We start from the raw sequence: 22,106 nt of genomic DNA on the forward strand, positions 1-22,106 counted from the left end.
GACGGAGCCCTGCACGGCCAGAGCCTTCAAACCCTGCTTTTTTCCAAGACTTCCATCACTGGCACATCAAAGCCAAACGCTGCCACCGCCAGACCTTGGAGCACCACAATCCCGAGCCACAAAGGCTCTCCAGACATTCCTCCCTCATGCTCCTCTTTGGGATGCAACAATCCGATGGTTTTCCAAGCATCACCACCCGGAGTATTTGCCTGATCCCCCTGGTTGTTATTCCAAGATCTATCCAGCAGGTCAGGGCTCAGACCAGTGGGTGGTTACTCATCTGAACCTGCTCAGGGTGACTAAGATCTGCTACACAGAATTCCAGTGAGGCCAAGGCTCCAGTCACTACTGAGAGGAAAAACCAGAAGGAAAATGAAGAGTCACAGAGCTGCAGCCCTGTGATGCAGAGCCAAGGGCAGGACCTGTACGTGCTCAGCCTCAGCCCTACTCCTACACAGCACCTGGTCCCTCTCAGCTCTGAGCCCTTCCCAACCAAAATGATTCTGTAATTCTGTCATTAAATGGGTTCGTTAGGTTCTTCTGACAAAAATTTTCCCCTCCTCTTCTAGATGCATTTGTTTGTGAAGGAAAAAGATGCACTAAAGACCCCCCCACAGATAAATTTTACACAGATCTCTGGTTCTCAGTCTCTGAGGGTACAGCAGGTATTAACCAGGGGATCAGGCAGAGACTAGAAAGAAAGAAACTAACAGCATCTATAAAATAATTTTCCAATTAAAAACACACATGGAAATGCCAGACTTTCACCTTTCTGTGGGCTTGTCTTGCAGCAAATGCTTAACTTACAACTTCTTCAGCCTGATCCTTCCATGCAGACCTAACTCGGGACCTGTGCCAGGTGAGAAACTGCTTCTTTGGGCACCTTGACCCCATCCAGCTCCAGCAGAAGGCAGCTCCCCCAGCTTCCTTCCCTCAGGAATGGATGTTTGCAGCAGGCTGGGTGACCCAAGACCTGTGCCAGCTCAGCTGCCCAACATCAGCGCTCGCAGCAGGCACTGCCACAGTCACAGAGAGGGGACACCACAGCCTGGGAAAAAGGCAGCCATCCTGATCCACTCTCAGCACCATTTATCCCTAAAAACCGAGGACAGGCAGGTGAAAAACAAACTGTTCCAGGGATGCTGGGAATGTCATGGCCCGTTTATCCCTAAAAACCCAGGACAGGCAGGTGAAAAACAAAACTGTTCCAGGGATGCTGGGAATGTCATGGTACAAGGGGTGCTGCATGCAGGGACTGCAAGGGGTTTTACACAAACCCCTCCAGCCACCATCAGGTTTCCTCCTGCCCCTTACCCCCTCCCACACTCCAGGATCTTGCTCCTTTTCTCAGCTCCATCTTACAGGCTTCAGTGGCTTTGGAAAGCAGCCCGATGGATTTATCCAAACCTCAGCAAGTTAACCAAAAGGAACAGGGGCTGAACCTTTCTGCCAAATCTGCTGGCAGAGGAAGAAGGCCTTGGTGCTCAGCAGTCAAAGCTTTCATCTTTACTAAAGCCCAGCAGCTCCCAGGAGTTGAGAAAATGGAATGAGAACTTTCTGGCCTGATTCTCTGAAGTCTTTGCTTCCCCCTCCCAACGCTTTCCCCACAGAGAATGATGGCATGTGGACAGAGAAAGGGGGATTTCTGGGAACAGACCTAAACTATTTGCATTATCAGACATGAAAAGAATGAAAAAAATAACACAGATAGTTTATTGTCAAACTGAATCAAAGCATGAAAAAAAAATTTACAAGGTTACACTGTAAAGAAATTTGGTTTTCATCACAAAAGCTCATTAAAATCAAAGAAAACAACCCATTGTCAAGCCAGCAACTCCCCAACAACCCCCCCCGAGCTTCTGAGTGCAACATTTATTGCAAGGCTGGGAATTCAGAGGCGGTGACATCACATTTGTAGGGACAAAAGGATCACCCCTCATTATCTGGAGGGACAGAGGTTCTCGAGGGGGTGACACGTGTCTGGCTGAGCGGTGACTCCTCTGTTCCCTCTGAGCAGCAGCAGCCTTGTCCTTGTTGGGGTGCAGCCCGAGGTGAGGAGGCTGATGGGTGCCAGATGCGCTTGTGTCCAGCTTTTCCTGCCTTTCCACCCCCGCCAGGTGTGTCCATGTCATGAAATCAAAGCCTGGGTGCAAAACCGAGCCATGCTGGTTTGGGGAGAGCAGTGGGAGGCACCACGGGGGGACACAGCCACAGCCACCACCTCCAAAATCTTTGTAACCCCATTTTAGCCATGGCCAACCCTCACCTTTTGACACTGGGGTGCACTGCAGAGGGAACCCTGCCCTGTGGAGCCACACTGACCCCCGAGCGTCCTGTGCCTCAGAAATGGCCTGAACACGGCTTCAACCACAGACACCCTGCTCCCAGCACGGCTCCTTCCCAACACAACTCCTGCAGCTTCCCAAGGCTCCCAGCACGGCTCCTTCCCAACACAACTCCTGCAGCTTCCCAAGGCTGCCAGCACAGCTCCTTCCCAACACAACTGCAGCTTTCCAACCTATCCAAACCAGTGGGGTTACCCACTGATCACTCCTTCTCCAGCAGCTCCAGCAGAACCAGGAGTCCAGAACATTCCTGGGCTCCTGCCAGCGTGGCTGGGCTGGTGGGAAGTCTGGATGGCAAATGTTGCTTGCCAGGAAAACTGCTGGAGGCTGCATCCCACCTGGAGCAGCCCTACCCCATCCTGCAGGGAACTGCAGAGCAGTTGGCTTTCCTTCTGAGTCAAAAGAGAACAAAAAAGGGGGAAAAACCCATTGGAAAGCCTATAGGTGTATAGACTATTGTGTATTCAGTTCTGCAGACACTTGGTTTCTGTCAGCACAGAACAACAGGATCTTTCTCACCACTATAAATGAGCTGTTTTATGAATTTTGAAACACTTGTTTTACCAAGTGAGAAAGAAAAAAAGAGAGAGAAAGGCATCTTTATCCTAAGTAGCAGCTAAGGAGATTGGTAAAATCAAAAACAAAACCAAACCAAACCAAACCTAAAAAATCAAAAACCTGACCAACCAGTACAAAGTAAAGGCAAGCCAGGTCATTCCAACCAATTATAGGACTAACTAAAAATATTTTTAATTGCAACTAATATGCTATCTTGAGCCAGCTGCTAATTCCAACAGGCCTGAGGTTTTCTGCTCATAAAGCATCAATAATAGGTGCCTTTTCCTAGAAAGGAAGGCTCTGCCTAAGTCTTACTGTGTCAGATAAAAAGCCCCAAAATAGATTTTTCCAACAAAATAAAGTGTTTTATTCAGATATTCATGTGGATATGGCAGTGATGTTAAGAACAGCTATTCAAGTAGCTGAAGTAAGCCCTTCAAAAGAAGTCACACAGCTTTGAGACTTGAACAAATTATTGTATGATCTCATCCAAGAGATCTAAATAGCTGGAACATCTGCAAGAGTCGCCACCAATTTATTTAGCAGAGTTCATCAGTAGTTCACCAGCTCTGTCTGCACAAGCAGGTGCCAGGGCAGCCACTGAGGAGTCCTGCACGTGACTGAGAGGAGAGAGGGAGGAGGGTGGGACAGGGATGGGTGATTTTACCCTCTAACATGGATGTGCATTAGCAGCAGTGAAGTCCCTGCTGAATCAGTGCCTGTTACTGAAAGAGAAGTGCAGAAATGCTTTTTTTTTCCCAGAGAAGTATTACATGCACAAGTAACTATATTGTTAAAATTTTTTATTTGTGACAGTAAAGAAACCATTCAATACCTGATTGACAATACTTCTCTCTCCTGCAAACACTCATATGGTATCTGTAGTGTTTCTCAAGTATTGCTGGATTGTTCATTGCATCAAAGTGTAAACAGCTCCATCATAAGGAAAAAAAAAAAAAAAAGGAAAAAAAGAAAGAAAGAAAGAAACATTTCCATTGCTTACTCCTCTGTTGAGGAGCTCCCAATAGATCTTTAACAAGAAATAAGAGAGAGTCAGCTGGGATTTTACAACATCATGTGAAACAGAAAACTGACAGCTGGTTTTGCATAGTTAGCCCAGAGATTTTGAAGCAATTGCCCCACGCCAGTCTCACCTGCCCCTCCTCGCCCCACAAAGGCAAAAAACATCACAGCACCTTGGAATCAGAGGCACAAACTTGTTTTTCTTTTACAAATAGGGCTGTGCGGAACTGTGGTTTATTAGGTTAAAAACAATCTGTCCAACAGAGGGTTACGCCTTCGGAAGTCACACAGCTACAGATTCTTTTTCTTGGTTTTTTTTTTTCTTTTTTTTTTAACATTGAAATTTCAAAAGCTGCAACATCAGCACACACCAGTGTCATTTAGATACTTTATTGTCCCCAACCAGTCTAATCAAAATCATGCTGTAAGAAAAGTGATTGCGTACACCGACAACCAAAAACGCCTCCAGGTGTTGAGTTTCTTCCACGCATAACTTTTGCTGTTTTAATAAAGATCAAAAGGGCGAAACAAAGAGACAAATTATTCTTCCAAAGCTACCTAAATGAACAGAGCAATATTGTACATTTGCCACCATCTCCCCATGCCCAGCCTGCCACGCCTCGTGGTGTGAACAAGGATTCTGTGCACAGCCCTAAGGTTACAAATGGCAATTTCTTTGTTAATACTTCCACTGGGTTTCAAGGGTCTAAGGCATTCTGCCTTACAGCTTAATTTAAAAATACCCATACAGGCAAAAAACCGTTTTTTTAACCCAACATAAAAAGGACAACAGAACTTCAGGCCAGGCAGCATTGTCTTTAGAATGATCAACTGGGAAAGACTTTTTAATATTTCTATAATATTCAGAAATAGAACTGAAATCCAGGGTTTATAACAGCCCTGGTAACCTGCATGCAGTAAATGAACTTCAAAATATGCAAGAGATTTAGGAAACAAGGTTTTTTTTTTTTTCCTATTTGATTTTTTTTTTAAAATCTTGTATTGAAAATACAATCAAATACCCGTATTGCAAATTTTACAAACATTCCACTCGTTCTCTGACTTTATGGACAGAACTCTATTGCTTTTTTAGAATCTAGAAACTCTAAGTATATAGTGTATGTATATCCACACAAACTCAACACTTGAAATTTCAAGTATGATGATAGTGTCAAAATAAACAACTGTGACAGTTGTTGGCCAAATCTGAATACTCAGGGGAGTCCAAACCTGATTGCAGAGCACTCTGAGTTTTATTCCCATATGAGTTGGGTGGGTTAAGAAAAATAGAACTGACCAGAACTTATAGAAAATACTCTTAATACTAACAGAGATCAAAGCTGTGCTACGTTTTTTGTCTTTGTATTGTCACCAAGTGTCATTTTAATGCTGTACTAAGTTACAGTAAGTTGGGTTTTTCAAAATTTGGTGGGGTTTTAAGAGCCAAAATTCCACAGCACAAGTATGGTTGTACAGAACATCATCAGAACCGTTCCTCCAGAGGCTGGTGCAGAAGTTCAGTTGCCCATTCTATGTGGATTTGAAAACAATACAAGACACTTTAATAATATAATCAACATTCATTCACAGACTTAAGGCAACTGGTTCATGAAATCACTGTTTCCAGAGATGCAAACGGGTGACACGGTTTGTCTCACGTCCAACAGGTCACAACTGTCACACGGCCCTGTCTCGTGGGTTATTTACTCCTTGTCTGATTGTTTGGTCTAATGCTAACGAGAAAAAGTCTTTGCATTTCTTCAGCCATTCCTCTCATACCTGCACGACTAACTACAACCTGAATACTTCCCTGCAAACTGCACTGGGGCCCAGGAGCCACAGGCACAGTTGAAAATACTGCTCAGAGAACAACTTTTTTTTTTTTTTGGCAGCTTACAGTTTCATTACTCTGGAGTCAAATACAAAATTAAACCATCTTAAACTGAAAGTAAACGTTAATGGACTAACCAGAATCCATACGTCCTTCTCCTTGTTTAAATTTTTTGTTATATTTTAAACAGAGTAGGTTTTTTTTTTTTTTTTAGATTTTTCATTTTTAAGCTCGACACTTTGTCTTTTTGTTGTGGCACAGATTTATACAGTACTAAGGTGATGCCAGCTGGTACAGAAACAAAAGTGTGATGCCTTACAGACTCATGGGTGTGATGGGACTGCCTCCAGCACCCCTGGGCCCAGCCACAGCTGGAGCACAGCTGGAGCACAGCTGCACTGCAAGGGGGGCTCAGTTTGGTGCTGCACCCACCACCTCCCACTCGCTGCCTGTGCAGACTGGCCTGCCCCTCTCAGGTGGATTTGTTAAGCTGCTTCACCAACGTTTTTGAGACAAGGATCACAAGCCCCAGGTCCATCGCAAAGGAATTTGTTTTTTTCCCAAGCCACCGGGACTTTTTGAGGAAAAGAGAAAAGGCAAAGGGGGTCTACAATTCAGAGTTTAGCACGAGGCTAATTAGAAGCACCAAATAATCCATTTAGTCTTCTCTGATGACAGCCAAAGGCAGCTGCACTTTTTATGTTTGCAGATTTCTGCTGTGGACAATAACTGAAAGGTGACACTGGAAAGGGGGAGGGAAAAAAAGGTGTGCCTTGTTCTTCAAAGGCATAAAATGTTTAAAAATCATTCATCTGAAATACCTATGGCACTGCAGAAGATGTTAAGCAGTCTCTCAGATTCAGAGATGAGTGTAACCCAACTCCAAAGCCAGAGGACCAATTTTAGTCTAGGCTAGTAACTTCTGCCCTTCCAGCAAGACTTGATACAGCTCATAATCTGCACCTTACACCTTGGGGAAAAAGAAATACAAATCAAAGGTGTGGGCAGCAAACTTCCTGCGTTTTCATGTATCAAAGAAAGGAGAGGGCTTCATCTTAATTGAAAAAATTGAAAAAAAAAATCCTTTACAGGTCACCTTTAACTGGTATATGAGATACCAATGGATTAATCCATGGGGGTGGGTTATGAAGCCTGCATTTTATTTATTGCCCAAGTTTGCAGCTTACAGAAAATGTCTCATAGCACAGGCACAGTGGCAAAAACAGTATAACAGCCGATGGTCAACTCCATTTGGTGAGTATACAGTAGCAGCAATGAAAAGAAAAAAGTACTCCAAACAGCTCAATGTAGATCCAGCTTCCCCAGATGGGTTGTTTTGAGAAAAGAATCTTAAGCTAATAAATAGATCTCCTTGCTGTTCTCCAAGATAATGGTTTTCCAAAAAAGAAGAGGCATGGCAGTTGTGCGTAAGCAGAGACAGCAGAACTTCATCTGTCTGGAATTAAAGGTGCTTTAGGTCTATCAGCCACCTCGTTTCCTCAACTCCATCACTCCCTAAATACTCAAACAACTGCAGATATGTTTTAAAACTGTGCCCAAAATCCTCATCAGTGAAACAACCATGTTAATGACCCCAGTTCACCCCTCCCACGACCGCCTGAACCTTCTGAGCATGACAAAGTGTAACACAACTCATTGTCATCGTGGAGACAGGAACCCAGCATCTTGGTTTCAACTTTTTCCTTTGTTATATATTACAGTGCTCTATAAATTTTTTTTTTCCTTTTTCCTTTTAAAGCATTTAGACAATACAAGACTAAAAGATGTCTGGAAATACGTCTTATACAAAAATGAATTTTTATCTTAAAATAACATTCAAAAAGGCACTTCATTCTGTAAGAAAAAATTCAGAGTCAGGTCAACTGCTCTAAGCAGGGGGGTAAAATTGTCTGCATAGTGGGAGGGGAAGAAAGGGAGAGAAATTCAACTGCTGAAATACAAGCTTCTTTTTTTTTTTTGGCATGTTTTAAGAAAAGCTGATCCAGTAAAAGATGTCCATTTATGAAATTAATTAAAAGAGTCCCATTCAAAATAGCTTTTTTTTTTTTCCTTTAAAAAAGTAGTCTGAACACATGACCTTAGGAGTCAGGCTTCTGAAGGCTTAATAGCATCACTCATGATTGTCCTTCGTGTCCAATGTAACAGGAAGATCAAGAGTAGCACTTCTGACTGGGGTGACCTCCCCAAGCTTACATTTGAAAGAGCTGAAAGAGATGGAGACAGCCTCTAGCAACTGCAATCTAGGAGCAGGACTCAGTCAGAGTTAAGGGCTACCTGTTGCAGAGTTTATGAAGCATACTGTAAACTTCTTCCTCTTTGCTTAGTCCTTCAAAGAAAGGAATAAGATCTAGCAGCTCTGTGTCTGTCATGTCATCAAACCAGGACTGCACAGGCACCTGAAACAAAGCAACCAATAAACACTGAGAGGGTTTCATGATGTGAAAGACACGTGAGTTCTGTCTGTGTAGGTGTTCTGTAACCATCATCATCATGCTAGAATAATCATGGCAATTAGCTACTCATTGGCATTCAGGTGGAGCAGCAGGGTCAACCCCAAGCCCAACCAGGACAGCTGAGCTTCACCTGCATGTCCAGGTGACCCACATGACCCCACCCTGGGCAGCTCTCCTCGCTCTGCCTCCTTGGCATCCAGAACAGACTGGAAGGCACACACAGGTTATGAAGCTGCAATGACACTTTATTTACAGGAATTTTTTTTTTCCCCCTCTAAGAATGATCAGAGTGAGTCACCAGGCACAGGCAGGCAGCACCATCCCCTTCCAGCATGGGGTTTGGAGGAAATGTTTAACTGCAAGGGCAGAACATTGTTCAGTAAAAATGTTAGATCTAGTGAGTGGGTTCAGAAAACAACACGGATAATAATCCTTCTTAAACATGCAGGCTGGATTTGGGGAAGGTGTTCTGTGTATCTTCAGCACACTGAGGTCTTTCCAAGACTATCTTGGATCTTATTACAAGCTCTGGTTTCTGCAGAGACTCCAGTATCAGTCAGCCAGCAGCACTTTTCTATCCATGATTAAACCACTCTGACAAGGCCCTCAATTTCATCTCCCAAATTTCTACAGCTCATTATTTCCTTGGCACTGATTTCTGAGATACCAAATTATTATCTTGGATCAGGTTTTTAATTTTAACCATGAATATAAATTAGAGCTACAGGTCCTGGTTACTATAAATGGCAGCTTTAAACCATGTGTGGCACCAACCAGGAAAATGTTTTCACCCCATCACTTAGGGCATCACAATATTAGGATCTGAACTTGAAAGCTGACTGCTGGAAGATAAATAGCTCATGTTACTAAAAGAAAGAAAGAAAAAAAGCTATTCTGGAGAGGCAGGACTGTGCAAAGCAGTGCTCTTAATAAAAGATTTCCTACACTGATTTTGAACAGTTCACAAAGAAGGCAGCCTAAAAACATCAAAGCAAACAGTGCACAGCCTGGTTGTCTAAAAGTCAGCAGATCTAAGAGTTCCAGCTTCTCCCCTGGCAGCTAAAGCAGATGTGAGCAGCTGTGCTGGATGGAGCACCCCAGACTTCTCCATCAGAGCTCCTGGAGCCAGTACAAACACACAGTGAAAATGCACACTACTCCTCATTGTTCTCCCCTACAGAACTGCTGCCTGCCCTTCATCCTTATTCCTAAACCTTGATTAACTTGTTGACTAACAGTTCTAATTATGGAGGTATGACAAAAATAATTGAGAGAGGAACATAGCAGCACAACAGGATCTTGGTTTTTTCTTTTGTTTCCCTTACCCACAAATGCAGATCTCAGTAGCAACCAGTAAATCATTAATTATCTTGCCTAATAAAATATTATTCACACAACGAAAAAAGATTGGAGTACCTAAAAAGAAGTTCAAGCATGTGGCATTCACATTCTCTGAAAAAATCCCTTTGCCCAGGATTTTTCTCTTGGGAAGCTGAGAAGCCTCAGAGAAAAGGAAAACAATTCTTATCTCATTTGCTTCTCCTGTGTTTTGCTGCTTTGGAATGTGTTTGGAGATTGTTTACCCACAGGTGATTGTTTCACTGGATTCCAGTATGAGTTGTTTTCACTCTCTGGCCAAACAGTGCCAAGCTGTGTCGAGACTCTGGAGAGAGTCATGAGTTTTCATTATTATCTTTTTAGCATTCAGTAAGTATCCTTTCTGTATTCTTTAGTATAGTATAGTATTCTTTAATATGATATAGTATTATAAAGTAATAAATTAGCCTTCTGAGAACATGGAGTCAGATTCATCATTCCTGCCTTCGTCAGGGGTGCCTGAAAATACAATACAAGCAAAACATTCTTTCTGCAGTCATTACTCCAAAGAACAAAATCTGTGCTGCAGGGCAGCTTTGTTTCTTAGAGCTAGGTTGGTTTTTCAGGTTCCACACCACTTGGTATTTCTGAGAACTGCTGGACCTCAAGCCAGCAGCCAAAGCTCAGTGCACACGAGCAGTCATGGCTGTGACACTCTGTCAAGATCACTTTGCCCATGTCCTTCACCACTTGGCAGCGAACCCCAGAACCCGCTGCAGCCTAAGAAAACACAGAACCTGACACAAGCCAGTGCTCTGAAAAGTCTATTTTCTGAATCACAAAACGTGGGCAAGGGCCAGAGAGATGAAGTTAGGCTGGAGTATTCTGAATACTTACTGCATTTTCAGGATGGAAGATGTAAGATGCAGGAGAATTATCTACTATAATAACTTTACTCAGCTCACGGCCCAGTCGACTCAGGTCCTTCACATAATTCCCTCGGTGGAAAACACAGGATTCTCTAAAGAGCCTTGCCCTGAACACACCCCAGCGATCCAGTAAGTCAGCTACTGGGTCTGCATACTTAAAAATACAAGTCAGAAACATCAAGTTAGCAACAAGCACATAAGGCTGATTCATAAAGCCAGACAAAGAAGGGACACGAAATAATTTCAGATAAAATGCCCTTTTTCTCCATTTTGTTCCCCGCTCCTTGTTAATTAACTCAACTGCCTGCAAACCTGAAGTGATTAATAAAGAGATAAAGCAAAAGTAGGACAATTATCTTTCTAGAGAAGGCTAACTTGCACTCTAAATGTTTTCTGTGATTTATTAATCAGGTTTTATTCTCAGGGCCAACTTAGAGTTAACCTGAGAGTTTTCTAGAGGTTGATGGATCCAGGTATCTCACCTATCATTACCATAAAACCAGCCAATGCTACTAGAAAATCAATATGAAACTTTTCCCCAGCTGATTTGTTTCCATGTGCCTCTGAAGATAAACTGCATGGAACAAATCTGAGCCTGATGTGGCTCAGCCAAATGATGCCCTTGGAGCAAATGGGTCAGCAAGACTCTTAAGATTATCAAATTGCATAATTGGGCCAAAAAAGATCAGCCAAAGATGTTATTAATAAAAATGCTCATGTACAATACCAGGGAAATTCTCATTTTATACATAAGATGATATTTTAAGTGAAGCACAGCTTAGAATCCAACCATTTATCTAAACTGGCCAAGAAGAAGCAGCCAAATAAACTTGAACATGAATAACCACATAGTTGAAAATGATAGTTACATCTTATTATTGCACAACAGGAGTTACCATTTTCCTATATTTTAAACCAAGAAAAAAACTTTATGTTGAAATCAATCACCTTTTGATTATGAAATAAGGCACATAATTTCAGTATGAAATTGGGGCAGTATTTAGGATTTTTTCAACATGACTGAACAGTATGTGGTAAAGAGAATGTAGGGAAAAAGGCTTTATAGAAGATCAGGGCCCTGTCCCCTGCCACCATCTCTACACCAGGCTGGAGCAAAAGCTTGCCATGCTAGAGCACTACTTAGAAATAACCAGTATCATTTTACAAACAAGACACCACAAATACAATACACTGAAGGAAGTGAAGAATTCCAGATCACTCTACTACTGTAACATCTACCACAAAAACTACCTACGAGCCACTACTGCTACTGCAGGACCAGAGGGCACAAAATATTCCTGGGGACGTTTCAAGCTTTGCAAAAAGGCCTCATTTTTTAACCCCAGGTTGAAATTGCACCTCAAGAGAGCAAGAAGCTTCTTGCTCCCAATTTTCAGGGAGTTTCTGAGTCACTGGTTGATGGTGTAGACAGGGTTTAATTCGGTGTTTTATTTCATGCCCAGCTTTCATGTGCTGCTTCACTGGCACGCTATTTGTTCTAATTTCTCACTATAACCATGGTAACTTGTGAGCCTTTCATATTGGCATCATGAGCAATGCATGGAGGCTACATTATGAGACAAGCCCATATGTGATGGTGTTACCATGGAAACACTTACCCACACACTAGCAGACAAAGTACACACTGTCAGACAAAGAAGCAGAAAAGAAGGGGAAAAATTAAGATAGTACCAACTGTGGAAATAATTATCCATAGAAAACCCAACCAAAAGTCCACTGACCAGCACCATAAGGGTTAAAGAGATGAAAGGAGGAACAAACCTTGGCTAGACTGGCTGTGAAGAGTACACATTCAAAGAGCTCTCCCATCCTCTGAAGAAACTCATCCACATGTGGTCGTTTCAATACATAAACCTGGAATGATAACAGCATTTAGGTCAGATGGTGCTCAAGGAAAGGAAAAAAAACCAAAAAAAAAAACCAAAACCACTCCTGCAATGCCAGCACTTGAAACAAAAGTTAACAGGGAAGCAGTTCAAATGAAATGCTGGGGAAAGTATGCAAGATGAAAGTAGAGATCCAATAATGAGAGATTGGCACACACGGGCTGCCAAGCCCCTGCTGGTTATGGAACTGCAAACACTGAGCATCATCAGGAGTGTGCTCCTCAAAAAAATCTCATTAAAGGCAAAGGGAGACAGGAGGGCTTCTCAGGAAGTGAGGATTCAGATCTCTCCACCAAACCCATTCTGGTGCTGGGAAGCTGAGGAGCTCCACAGAAGGAATAAATCTGATGAAGCCTCTCTGACAGCAGGAATTGCTCAAGAGGGACCTGTTTTCCTTCTGTGGCTGGCTGTGTCATTTCTGAAATTCCAGGTGCTAAGTACCACAGCTCCCTATGGAGAGTGATCAAGCCCTCCAGCTCTACAGGGAACTTTTTTCACCAAAAGTCTTCCCAGCACCACGCAGAACATCTAAAAATGCTGGGTTTGAAATGTGACAGAGTCTACAGCATCTTCTAAAGAGGACCTTGCCAAAAGATGGCAAATTCCCAGGATTTCTCTCCTCTTCAGCATCCTGCCTTCAGCAGTGCTCTGCTGCCTTTAGCACGGCCTTGGCTGCCTGCTGTCAACAACCTGATTAGCAGATTATTAAAACCTCCCTGCTTCTCCTTGCAGAGCACACAAGATGATTTTGTGCTCACAGAAAATACCAAAACAAGGGAAGTGCTGCTCAGAAAGCTTGGAAACAGCTCACAATATATTGGGAAGCTGAAGAGGGGAGTCTGCTTGAAAAATATTTATCTGTCTTGTTTGCAGTGAGATTAAAAGTTTGAGAGAAAATATTGGCAGCATTTTATCTTCTTTTGTTTGGCAAATAATCCCTAATAATGGAAATTTCAAGTGGAGAAGTCTGGCATAGAGCTGAGTTCAGGAAGAATTGCAAGACTGATGCTATTTCAGGAATGTAATTCTTTGATATGTAAAACTAGATTAATTGAATGTATTTTACTAGATTTCTATTAATAAGAGGTAAAAAAAAAAAAAATCAAGGTACTCAGAGAAAAAGCCTGAAGGAGAAAAATATGGAAACAGCAGCTTGAACTCAAGTGTAACAATTAAAGCCTTCAGCAAAAGAAGAAAAAAGAAACTGTGTAATTGAAATTGAAGACCTAAATTTGAAAGTAAAGCTTTTTTAAAAACACATATGATGGAGTTGTACCTTAATGACTAAAGCAGAAATGTTAATTTTCCCCTTTATGCAGCATACAGATCATACCATGAAGTCTTTATCTCTTTTAAGTTATTTCTATGAAATTTATCTAAACTATTTCTGACCCCATAAACATTACATTCAAACTTTGATACAGATAACAATTTATAACCCAGATTTTTTTAACAACCACAGCAGCACCTAACACATCAAATAATGGTGACATTTTATGGATTTAAGACAGTTAACAGATGTACTTCACCACCACTCTCTTCCCAGATAATTACAACAATGTTTCCTGTATTTCACCAGGCATAAACCAAGTAATTTCCTCTCCTATAACAACACAATTAATTTTTCATTTAATTCTTTCTACACAAAGTAGTGCTGTAGTATTTCCTCTCCAGATTCTACCTTTTAATTTTTTTAAAAGACAGAAAGACAGCTGCAGTCCCTCTGAGAGTTTCCTGAGAGTTTCCAACTTCCCAGATGTGAGACGAAAGACATCAGGATCCAAGTTAATTATTCAGTTCTTGATTCTTTAGCCTTAATTTTATTCCTAAACTTATTTTTGAGGGCACAAAAGGGGCACCCCAGAGTCTTAACATCATTCTTGGAGAGTTAGTGCTGGAATTTAATATTAATTTCCCTTTTAAAGCTCAGTGCTTCCAGCCTCAGCAGAAGAAGTCTCCTCTTTGCTCTCCATCCCTATCTCTACCCCTGTCAGTGAAGTATTTCCACTTGGAATGTAATCACAAACTCCCTGCCAAGGATCTGAACTTTGCTGCTTGCAACACAAGCCACCTCCTCCATCAGGAGCACTCAGTAAATCAACCCCAGAGCTGCAGCCCCAGAGCCACAGCCTGGGCTGCACTGGCTAGCCTTGGCAATAAAATCTCCTCTGGCTGTTTTTAGAGCTCCTAATTCTGCCCCTAATTCAGGATTAGCTGTGAATACACAGCAATTTTAGCTGGATGGTCTCCCTTCTGCAGTTCAGGGCTCCTGATCCACCACAGGGCACTCACAGCCTTCTCTACTTCAGTTTCTCCTGCTGCTTTGCCTTAAATCTTTCCCTACTGGGATCTGGCCAACAGATTTGCTTCTCATGTTAAACGGCTAATTAATAATAAATGTCATCTCTTAAGATGAAGTCTCACCAAATTTTTCCCTTAATTATTTCCCTCTGTAAAAAGCCCCAATTCCTTTACCCTTTTCTTTTTTTTTTTTTTTTTTTGGGAAATTCTTGATTCTTTAGCCTTAATTTTATTCCTAAACTTATTTTTGAGGGCACAAAAGGGGCACCCCAGAGTCTTAACATCATTCTTGGAGAGTTAGTGCTGGAATTTAATATTAATTTCCCTTTTAAAGCTCAGTGCTTCCAGCCTCAGCAGAAGAAGTCTCCTCTTTGCTCTCCATCCCTATCTCTACCCCTGTCAGTGAAGTATTTCCACTTGGAATGTAATCACAAACTCCCTGCCAAGGATCTGAACTTTGCTGCTTGCAACACAAGCCACCTCCTCCATCAGGAGCACTCAGTAAATCAACCCCAGAGCTGCAGCCCCAGAGCCACAGCCTGGGCTGCACTGGCTAGCCTTGGCAATAAAATCTCCTCTGGCTGTTTTTAGAGCTCCTAATTCTGCCCCTAATTCAGGATTAGCTGTGAATACACAGCAATTTTAGCTGGATGGTCTCCCTTCTGCAGTTCAGGGCTCCTGATCCACCACAGGGCACTCACAGCCTTCTCTACTTCAGTTTCTCCTGCTGCTTTGCCTTAAATCTTTCCCTACTGGGATCTGGCCAACAGATTTGCTTCTCATGTTAAACGGCTAATTAATAATAAATGTCATCTCTTAAGATGAAGTCTCACCAAATTTTTCCCTTAATTATTTCCCTCTGTAAAAAGCCCCAGTTCCTTCAGCCTTTCTTTTTTCTTTTTTTTTTTTTGGCAGAACGTATCTTAACACTCTGGATAGTTATTCTCCAGAGTTGAAGATTTCTTTGAGAAGTCCTACTTAGAGCCTGGAAGCAACTCCAAAATGTACTGGTATCCTGGGCTACAACATCTCTTTGGTTTACTCCACATAGAAAGCTTTCTTCAGCTGACAGTGCAGCTCTTTTCTCCTCTTCCTTCTCATTTGGAATTTTTTCCCCCTTTACTTTGTTAGTGGCTGGACTTGAATCTCAATGCTGCATGGTTATTTGTGGCTTGGCTTTTTCCTCCACTGCCTGATGTCTTCAGTTGAAATCTCTAGACTAACTGGCTCCTGGCATTTTTCTGAGATTTATATACTGTCTTCAGGGCATTAAAAAAAAAATCCTTTTTTTTTTTTTTTTTTTTTGTATATTACTCAATTTTTCTCCCTATCACAGCAAGAATTTAGAAGAATATAGTATTTTTTTAATTATTTAAAATGAACCCTACTCAATATTTTAAGTACAAATCAAGCACTAGGCATGTTTCCACAGGATTCTTACAGCTGCTAATGGCAATTATCAAGCAATTATCTTTAATTGTTTTCAAGCATTTCATACTTCCACATGAATTTTCTATACCTCAAAGCAGCTTCAGCCTACTGAGACTCAGTATTTGTGAAACCCAAAGACAAACCCAGCTCATTTTCAACCAATTTAACAGGACACACAGAATTGCCTTTCAAAACCAGCTTTACAATGAGGAAATCTGCAAGTAATGGCCAAAAAATCTGCCCATGACAACTCCAACTCCTGTAATCTCCTGTTTCATGTCTCTTCTGAGCAGTGAGCAGAAAATCCCATGTGTCCCTCGTGGTCCTGGGTCACACAGCTGTGGCTGTGTCCCAGTGCAAGTAACCAAGAATAGGCCAGTTAGAATGGATACAGCCTATCCTGGATTACTTGAACCAGGCCACAGCCTTCTGCAAGAAAATCCATGAATTCTGTGCTTTACAGGAAGGAAATTTATTATTCAAACAGCCTTTCCCCCCATCACCATAGAAAGAAAAAAATTTGCTTATTATATTCAAAGTATATATGCCAAATGTTCATTCGGCTTTCAACAATTAAAAACAAGCAATTAATTGAATTAATTTCCCTCACCCCAAACAAACACTTAAGAATTAGCTTTACTCAATAAACAAATTGTATTTAAAAATAAAATTCGAAGTAACACCAAACCAAACTCTTTACTCTTGAATACCAAAAGCAAGGCACAAAGCCACTGGAATTCAATTTGGATGAAAGATGAAGGACAAGCATTCCCTAAAAACCTTCACCCTTTGGGGATTATTGGGAATTAAAGCTGTATTTCTGGACTGGGGGCTGTGGTCACACTGCTCTTGGTCAGTGGGTCCAAAGGAGAGGATGTGTTCCTGCAGAGTTAAATCAAGGTGGAACATCTTCCTCCAGCCACCACCTCCACCCCCAACGAGCCTCCTCGCAGCTCCAACACATTCCACTGGATTTCCCACTTGTCATTTGGGAGAGCAGGACCTGCTCTGATCTCCTTTCACCCAGAGAACCAGAGTGGAATGAGAGGAGTGGCCAGAAGGGTCAGTTTGTACCAGAACCCCTTCTGCACCCAGGCCATCACTCCCAGCACAGAGCAGAGTGCCCTGGTGGCCAAGGAGGCCAATGGCTGCTGGCCTGGGTCAGGAATGGGGTGGCAGCAGGAGCAGGGAGGTCACTCTGCCCCTGTCCCTGCTCTGCTGGGGTCACACCTGGAGTGCTGTGCCCAGCTCTGGCCCCTCAGTTTGGGAAGGACCTTGGGACACTGAGCACGGCCAGAGGGGACAGCGAGGCTGGGGAGGGGCTGGAACACAAACCCTGAGAGGAACCCCTGAGGGAGCTGGGGGTGCTCCCCTGGAGAAAAGGAGACTCAGGGGGGCCCTCCTCACTCTGCACAGCTCCTGAAAGGTGCCTGTGCTCAGCTGGGGCTGGGCTCTTTCTCCAGCAGCACTGACACAGCCAGAGCACACAGCCTCCAGCTGCACCAAGGAAAATCCAGGCTGGATAGCAGGAAAAAATATTGCCCAGAAAGGGTGATAAAGTTGTGGAATGGCTGCCCGGGGAGGCGGTGCAGTCACCATCCCTGGGTGTGTTTAACAAAGCCTGGATGTGGCACTGGGGGCCAGGGTTGAGCTGAGGTGTTGGGGCTGGGTTGGACTCGATGGTTTTGAAGGTCTCTTCCAACCTGGTCATTCTGTGAAAATGTGGGATTCTCCCCTGGAACTTCAGCTGCCTCAGGATGGGCAGCTCTGCAGGCATCCAGACACCCACAGCAGAAAGAAATGAGGTTCCTTCACACTTGATTTACTTCTTTCTTAAAATAAAATGACAAATTTTTTCAAAAGATGAGGTAATTTAGGCTGGAGAAAGAAAGATGGGTAAGGGAGAAGGGACGTTAAGAAAAGCTGGTTTTTAATCTAGGGAAGCTAGTTTACCCAAGAACCCTTTAAGATGATGAATTGTCCTCCCTATAAAAAAAACCCCAAGAGTATTTCTGACCTTTGGATTATAAATTATATAAGGGAAAGCAAACTCCCTAAAGACATGATTTTTTAAAGACCTCTGCTGAGCTGCAAAAAAAACCCCAAAACAATCCAACCAGCATTTACAATAAAAAAACTTGGTAGATAAGTCAATCTCAAAACTCTTTGAGGAGTACAGCAATTCCATTTGCCACAACTTGTATTTTTTGATATAGGAGATCTGAACAATCTCCTACAATTCCAAGTTTCTGTACAAATGGGCACCTCTGAAATGGTGTTTCTCAGCAAGGAAACTTCCTTTCCACGGGGGTTCTGCCTAAGGCAGAGGTCAAGGACAATAAAAATCTGTCAACCTCCTGCTTGATAAGGTACCAGGCCCACTGGTAAAACAGGGATATGCACTATGGACAGTGTTGCTCCACAATATTTCCCATCTCCTGGGATATTTTGCACAGGTGCAAATACTTCTCAATGTCAGTGATTAATGTTGGAGTTTATAAACTGCTTAAGAAAATGGACACGCATTACACAGATGACAAATCCTGCTAAATGACAGAAATTGCTCAGATCAGTTCATTTATGCTTTAAGTGACTACAGAATTACAGGTTTGAAGTGGGAACAGGTTGTCAGAGCTCTACAGGCTGTGTTAATGCACATCACACTCAGCCAGAATACCCATTTTTGCCCTTTATCACAGTGCAAAACAAAAAGGAAAGATTCCTGAATGTCAGCAACATCACAAGAGGTATTACACACACAGGCTTTGCCTATCCTGTGTGCCACACAAATGACCTTTATTTCAAGAATCACAAATTCCTTACTATTACCTTCATTTTTACCATCCTAATATGCTTGAGGTATTTACTTATTTTAGAGGTTAAGAACTTGAAATTCCAAGAGTGAAGCAATTTCCTTGAAAATCATGCAGGGACTTTTCCAGCAAAGCTCAGGGACCAATTTCACCTGACCACCTCTGTCAGGGGAGAAAGAGATGCACAAATCCACTCCCTTTGGACCCACCTGTGGGGTTTTTGTTTGTTTTCAGGGGTTTTTTTTTGTTGCTATTTTCTCTTTTCTCCACATGGAGTCATCTCCAAGTGCCAAACTGCATCATTTTTGGTGAAGAATCTCAGAGTTTGCAGCAGGGAATGGAAAAGCAACAGGCTTTTGAAATGTTTGACTATAAAGCCCAAGCCTTTTATTGGGATTTGTTTCCAAATGTAAATATGGCAGCCTGACAAGCTAAGTGATCACAACTCTAAGCCACTCAAAAATTCACTTTCCAAAAGCATTCTGTAAAGTTTCAGGAGAGAGAATTTGTCTGTTCCACAGCACCAAACACAGCTAAAGCCCAAATCAAATCAGGATTAAAAATCACAAATCTCCAAAACATCACTTAAATGTTTTAAGCACCAGCTCTGGTGAACATTACAGGTGGAAGTACCACAGATATTGATTTTTTTCTATATAAAACAGGCTCAATGTAAGAACTGTCAAAACAACTATTGCTTTAAAGCACGTTTTAGTCCACTGACTGATATTCAGTAATCATTTTAAGAGTGACAAATACATGGAGAGCTTCCATCACAGGAAATCAGACAAAATGATGAACTATCTTTATGACCCACCAATTAGTACAAGAAATAATATACAAGTAAAATATAAACCCTCTTAAAATATACAAACTTCTTTGTCCAAGTAGAAATAATCCATAAAGATAACATATAAACAACATTTCAGAACTTAAAGTACTTAAAATTTCTGTTAAATCAGATAGAGGGAAGGTTTGCTAACTGTAACACCCAACAGAATATGTTTCAAACAATTTACAGAGTTCATGTATCAGAAAGGCTCAGCTTGACATTAACCTCTTTAATTCATCTCCAGCAAGAACTTCACTGTCTGCCTGAAGAGGGAAAGTAACAGCACTGTAATTTGTTTTATTCAACCCTTCAGAAATGATCACTGATTAAAGACACCAATCCAAGATACATGGAGGGGACTGATTTTCAAATTATGGGCGTTTTGCATTTACTCAAAACCATTTCTTAGAGCCTTAAGTGAAGCTCTTAAAGAACAAGACACAGAAATCAGTCTCCTCATGATTTTGTCCAGACCTTTCAAATATGCTGAAGTATATAATAACTCTTATCAGAGGAACTTGAATTACTTACAGGAGTAAAAGGGGGCAGAAACTGAACACAGATTGCCACAAAAACAGAATAAATGTCTATTCTTCCTTTATACTTTTATAAAATACAAATGACCTTTAGCATATGAGCTACCAACATATATTAAAGCCAACCTATGTCCTATTTGTGTTGGAGGGAATGAAAAATGCAGTGTTCAAGCAGCTTTTTGTGGGCCCAGCAATGTTTAAAACTCCATCCTTACATAATTTCCTGTTTGAAAATGTTTTAAAATTGACAAAGAGCTAAGTATAAGTCCTGAGAGAGAGACTCCACCTGAGCACACAGGGATGCCTGTCTGCATTCCAGAATACACAGCTTCCATGCTCTGCAAGAGAAATTACTAGATATAAAGCAGCAAATGGAGGAAGAGAACATTCTGGGACTCAGGACACAATGCTGAAGGAAAAAAACAGCCCTTACCTGATGTATGGTTCCATCAATTTCAACAGGAACGATGAAATCAGCGTTGCTAATTGGCTAGAAAGAATGACAAGGAAATCATCAGCATTAAAAATAAAACGGTTAGAGGGAAAATTTCAGGGGCATAAAAGGGAAGAGTACCAACTTCTGAGAAACAAATTAATAATCATTACTGACTACACATATCCACTCTGTGTGTGCTCTTACACGAGTCAGAATCTCACAATTGTAATTTCAGATGCTGCACTTCCCTTTTCTCTCCCATTTTTAAGCTTCATAAAACTTAGCATGCTTCACTGCTTGAATAACCCCCACTACCACTGAGTGTGCTGATCAGGAAAACAATCTCTTTGGATAAACTCTTCCATCCAATCTTTATGTATAAATGACCATCAAGAAAATCAACTGTGTATTGCACACATTGAGGGTAGCAACTGGTGACCAAATTAAAAATAAAGACAGTGGTAAAAGTAATACCTAATGGTCATATTTGAATCAGCAGCTGCAGCAAGACTTAAGTTGTACAGTTAAAGGATTCTAAATATGCCAATTCAATCAACCTAATCATGTAAAATTGCATTTTAATTCCAAAAGGAAGAGCAGGCACACTCTGCCCAAGTCCTTGAATCTGTTTTTCCAGCCTGTCGAACACAACTTAATTCTCCAGACTTACTGTGAAAAACTGCTGGTCAAGTACAATTGCCTTGGAAAGCAGCAAAGTGGCCTTGTAGATAGTTCAGGAGTTCATAATCTAATCTTGGCTAGACAGCAGAGGTAGTTGGGAACAGGCTGCTGCCAATGTTTACTGGTTCAAGCGGACACCACACTTAGGTACAGCTCATGCACTGTGTCCATTCTAAAAAAGTCATGTAAATATGCCTGGGGCTCATTCCATCAAGTGCAGCCTGGAAATGGCTGAGACAGAGCTGCCAAAGACAGTTTTAACATGACTGATTACCAGCCAGTATCTCTCATGGATACTGCCCAGGCTGGAACTGGTATTAGCAAGCTAAGGCTGGAGAACATCTTCACTCAGCTCTGTGAGATTTGTACAGATGGTCCCACCTGCTTTTCTGGATCAGCCAGCAGGCTGATCTCAGGAACCACCAAGAAGATGTCCCTGGAATATCTGTGGGACTGGAAACAGACTTTAAACTCATTCAGGGGGGCAAAGGTGTGCCAAGAAAGCAGAGAAGCAGCTGAGGTAAAGTGACTTAAGAAGCAGATCACAAACTGGGGAGTCTAAACAGGTGCTCTGTGAAAAAATGGTGGGAAAAGAGGATCCTGCAGTATGAACCTGCCAGCAGCACTTTGATCCCACTCCCTGGGTAAACCAGATTCTAATTCCCCTGCCAGACAACCTCCCTGCCAGGAGA

The 22,106-nt window shown here is 42.0% G+C and overlaps 1 protein-coding gene across 6 annotated transcripts in view; it reads right to left on the reverse strand.

The window, feature by feature from the left end:
* Positions 1–3,691: 3,691 nt before the first annotated feature.
* CTDSPL (CTD small phosphatase like) overlaps positions 3,692–22,106 on the reverse strand; it is an 82,250-nt gene continuing 63,835 nt past the window's right edge. For 5 of the 6 annotated variants that reach the window (XM_041408692.1, XM_041408689.1, XM_041408691.1 and 2 more), the window contains 4 exons: positions 20,731–20,787; positions 12,260–12,352; positions 10,446–10,631; positions 3,692–8,174 (listed from right to left, as the gene is read on the reverse strand). In XM_041408692.1, coding sequence (XP_041264626.1) covers positions 8,049–8,174; positions 10,446–10,631; positions 12,260–12,352; positions 20,731–20,787 — 462 coding nt within the window. In that variant the 3' untranslated portion in view covers positions 3,692–8,048. The other variant, XM_041408693.1, reaches the window with a different exon arrangement.

The sequence above is a fragment of the Onychostruthus taczanowskii genome, unplaced genomic scaffold, assembly GCF_017590055.1.
Source record: "Onychostruthus taczanowskii isolate IOZ18803 unplaced genomic scaffold, ASM1759005v1 scaffold3, whole genome shotgun sequence".
NCBI lineage: Eukaryota > Metazoa > Chordata > Aves > Passeriformes > Passeridae > Onychostruthus > Onychostruthus taczanowskii.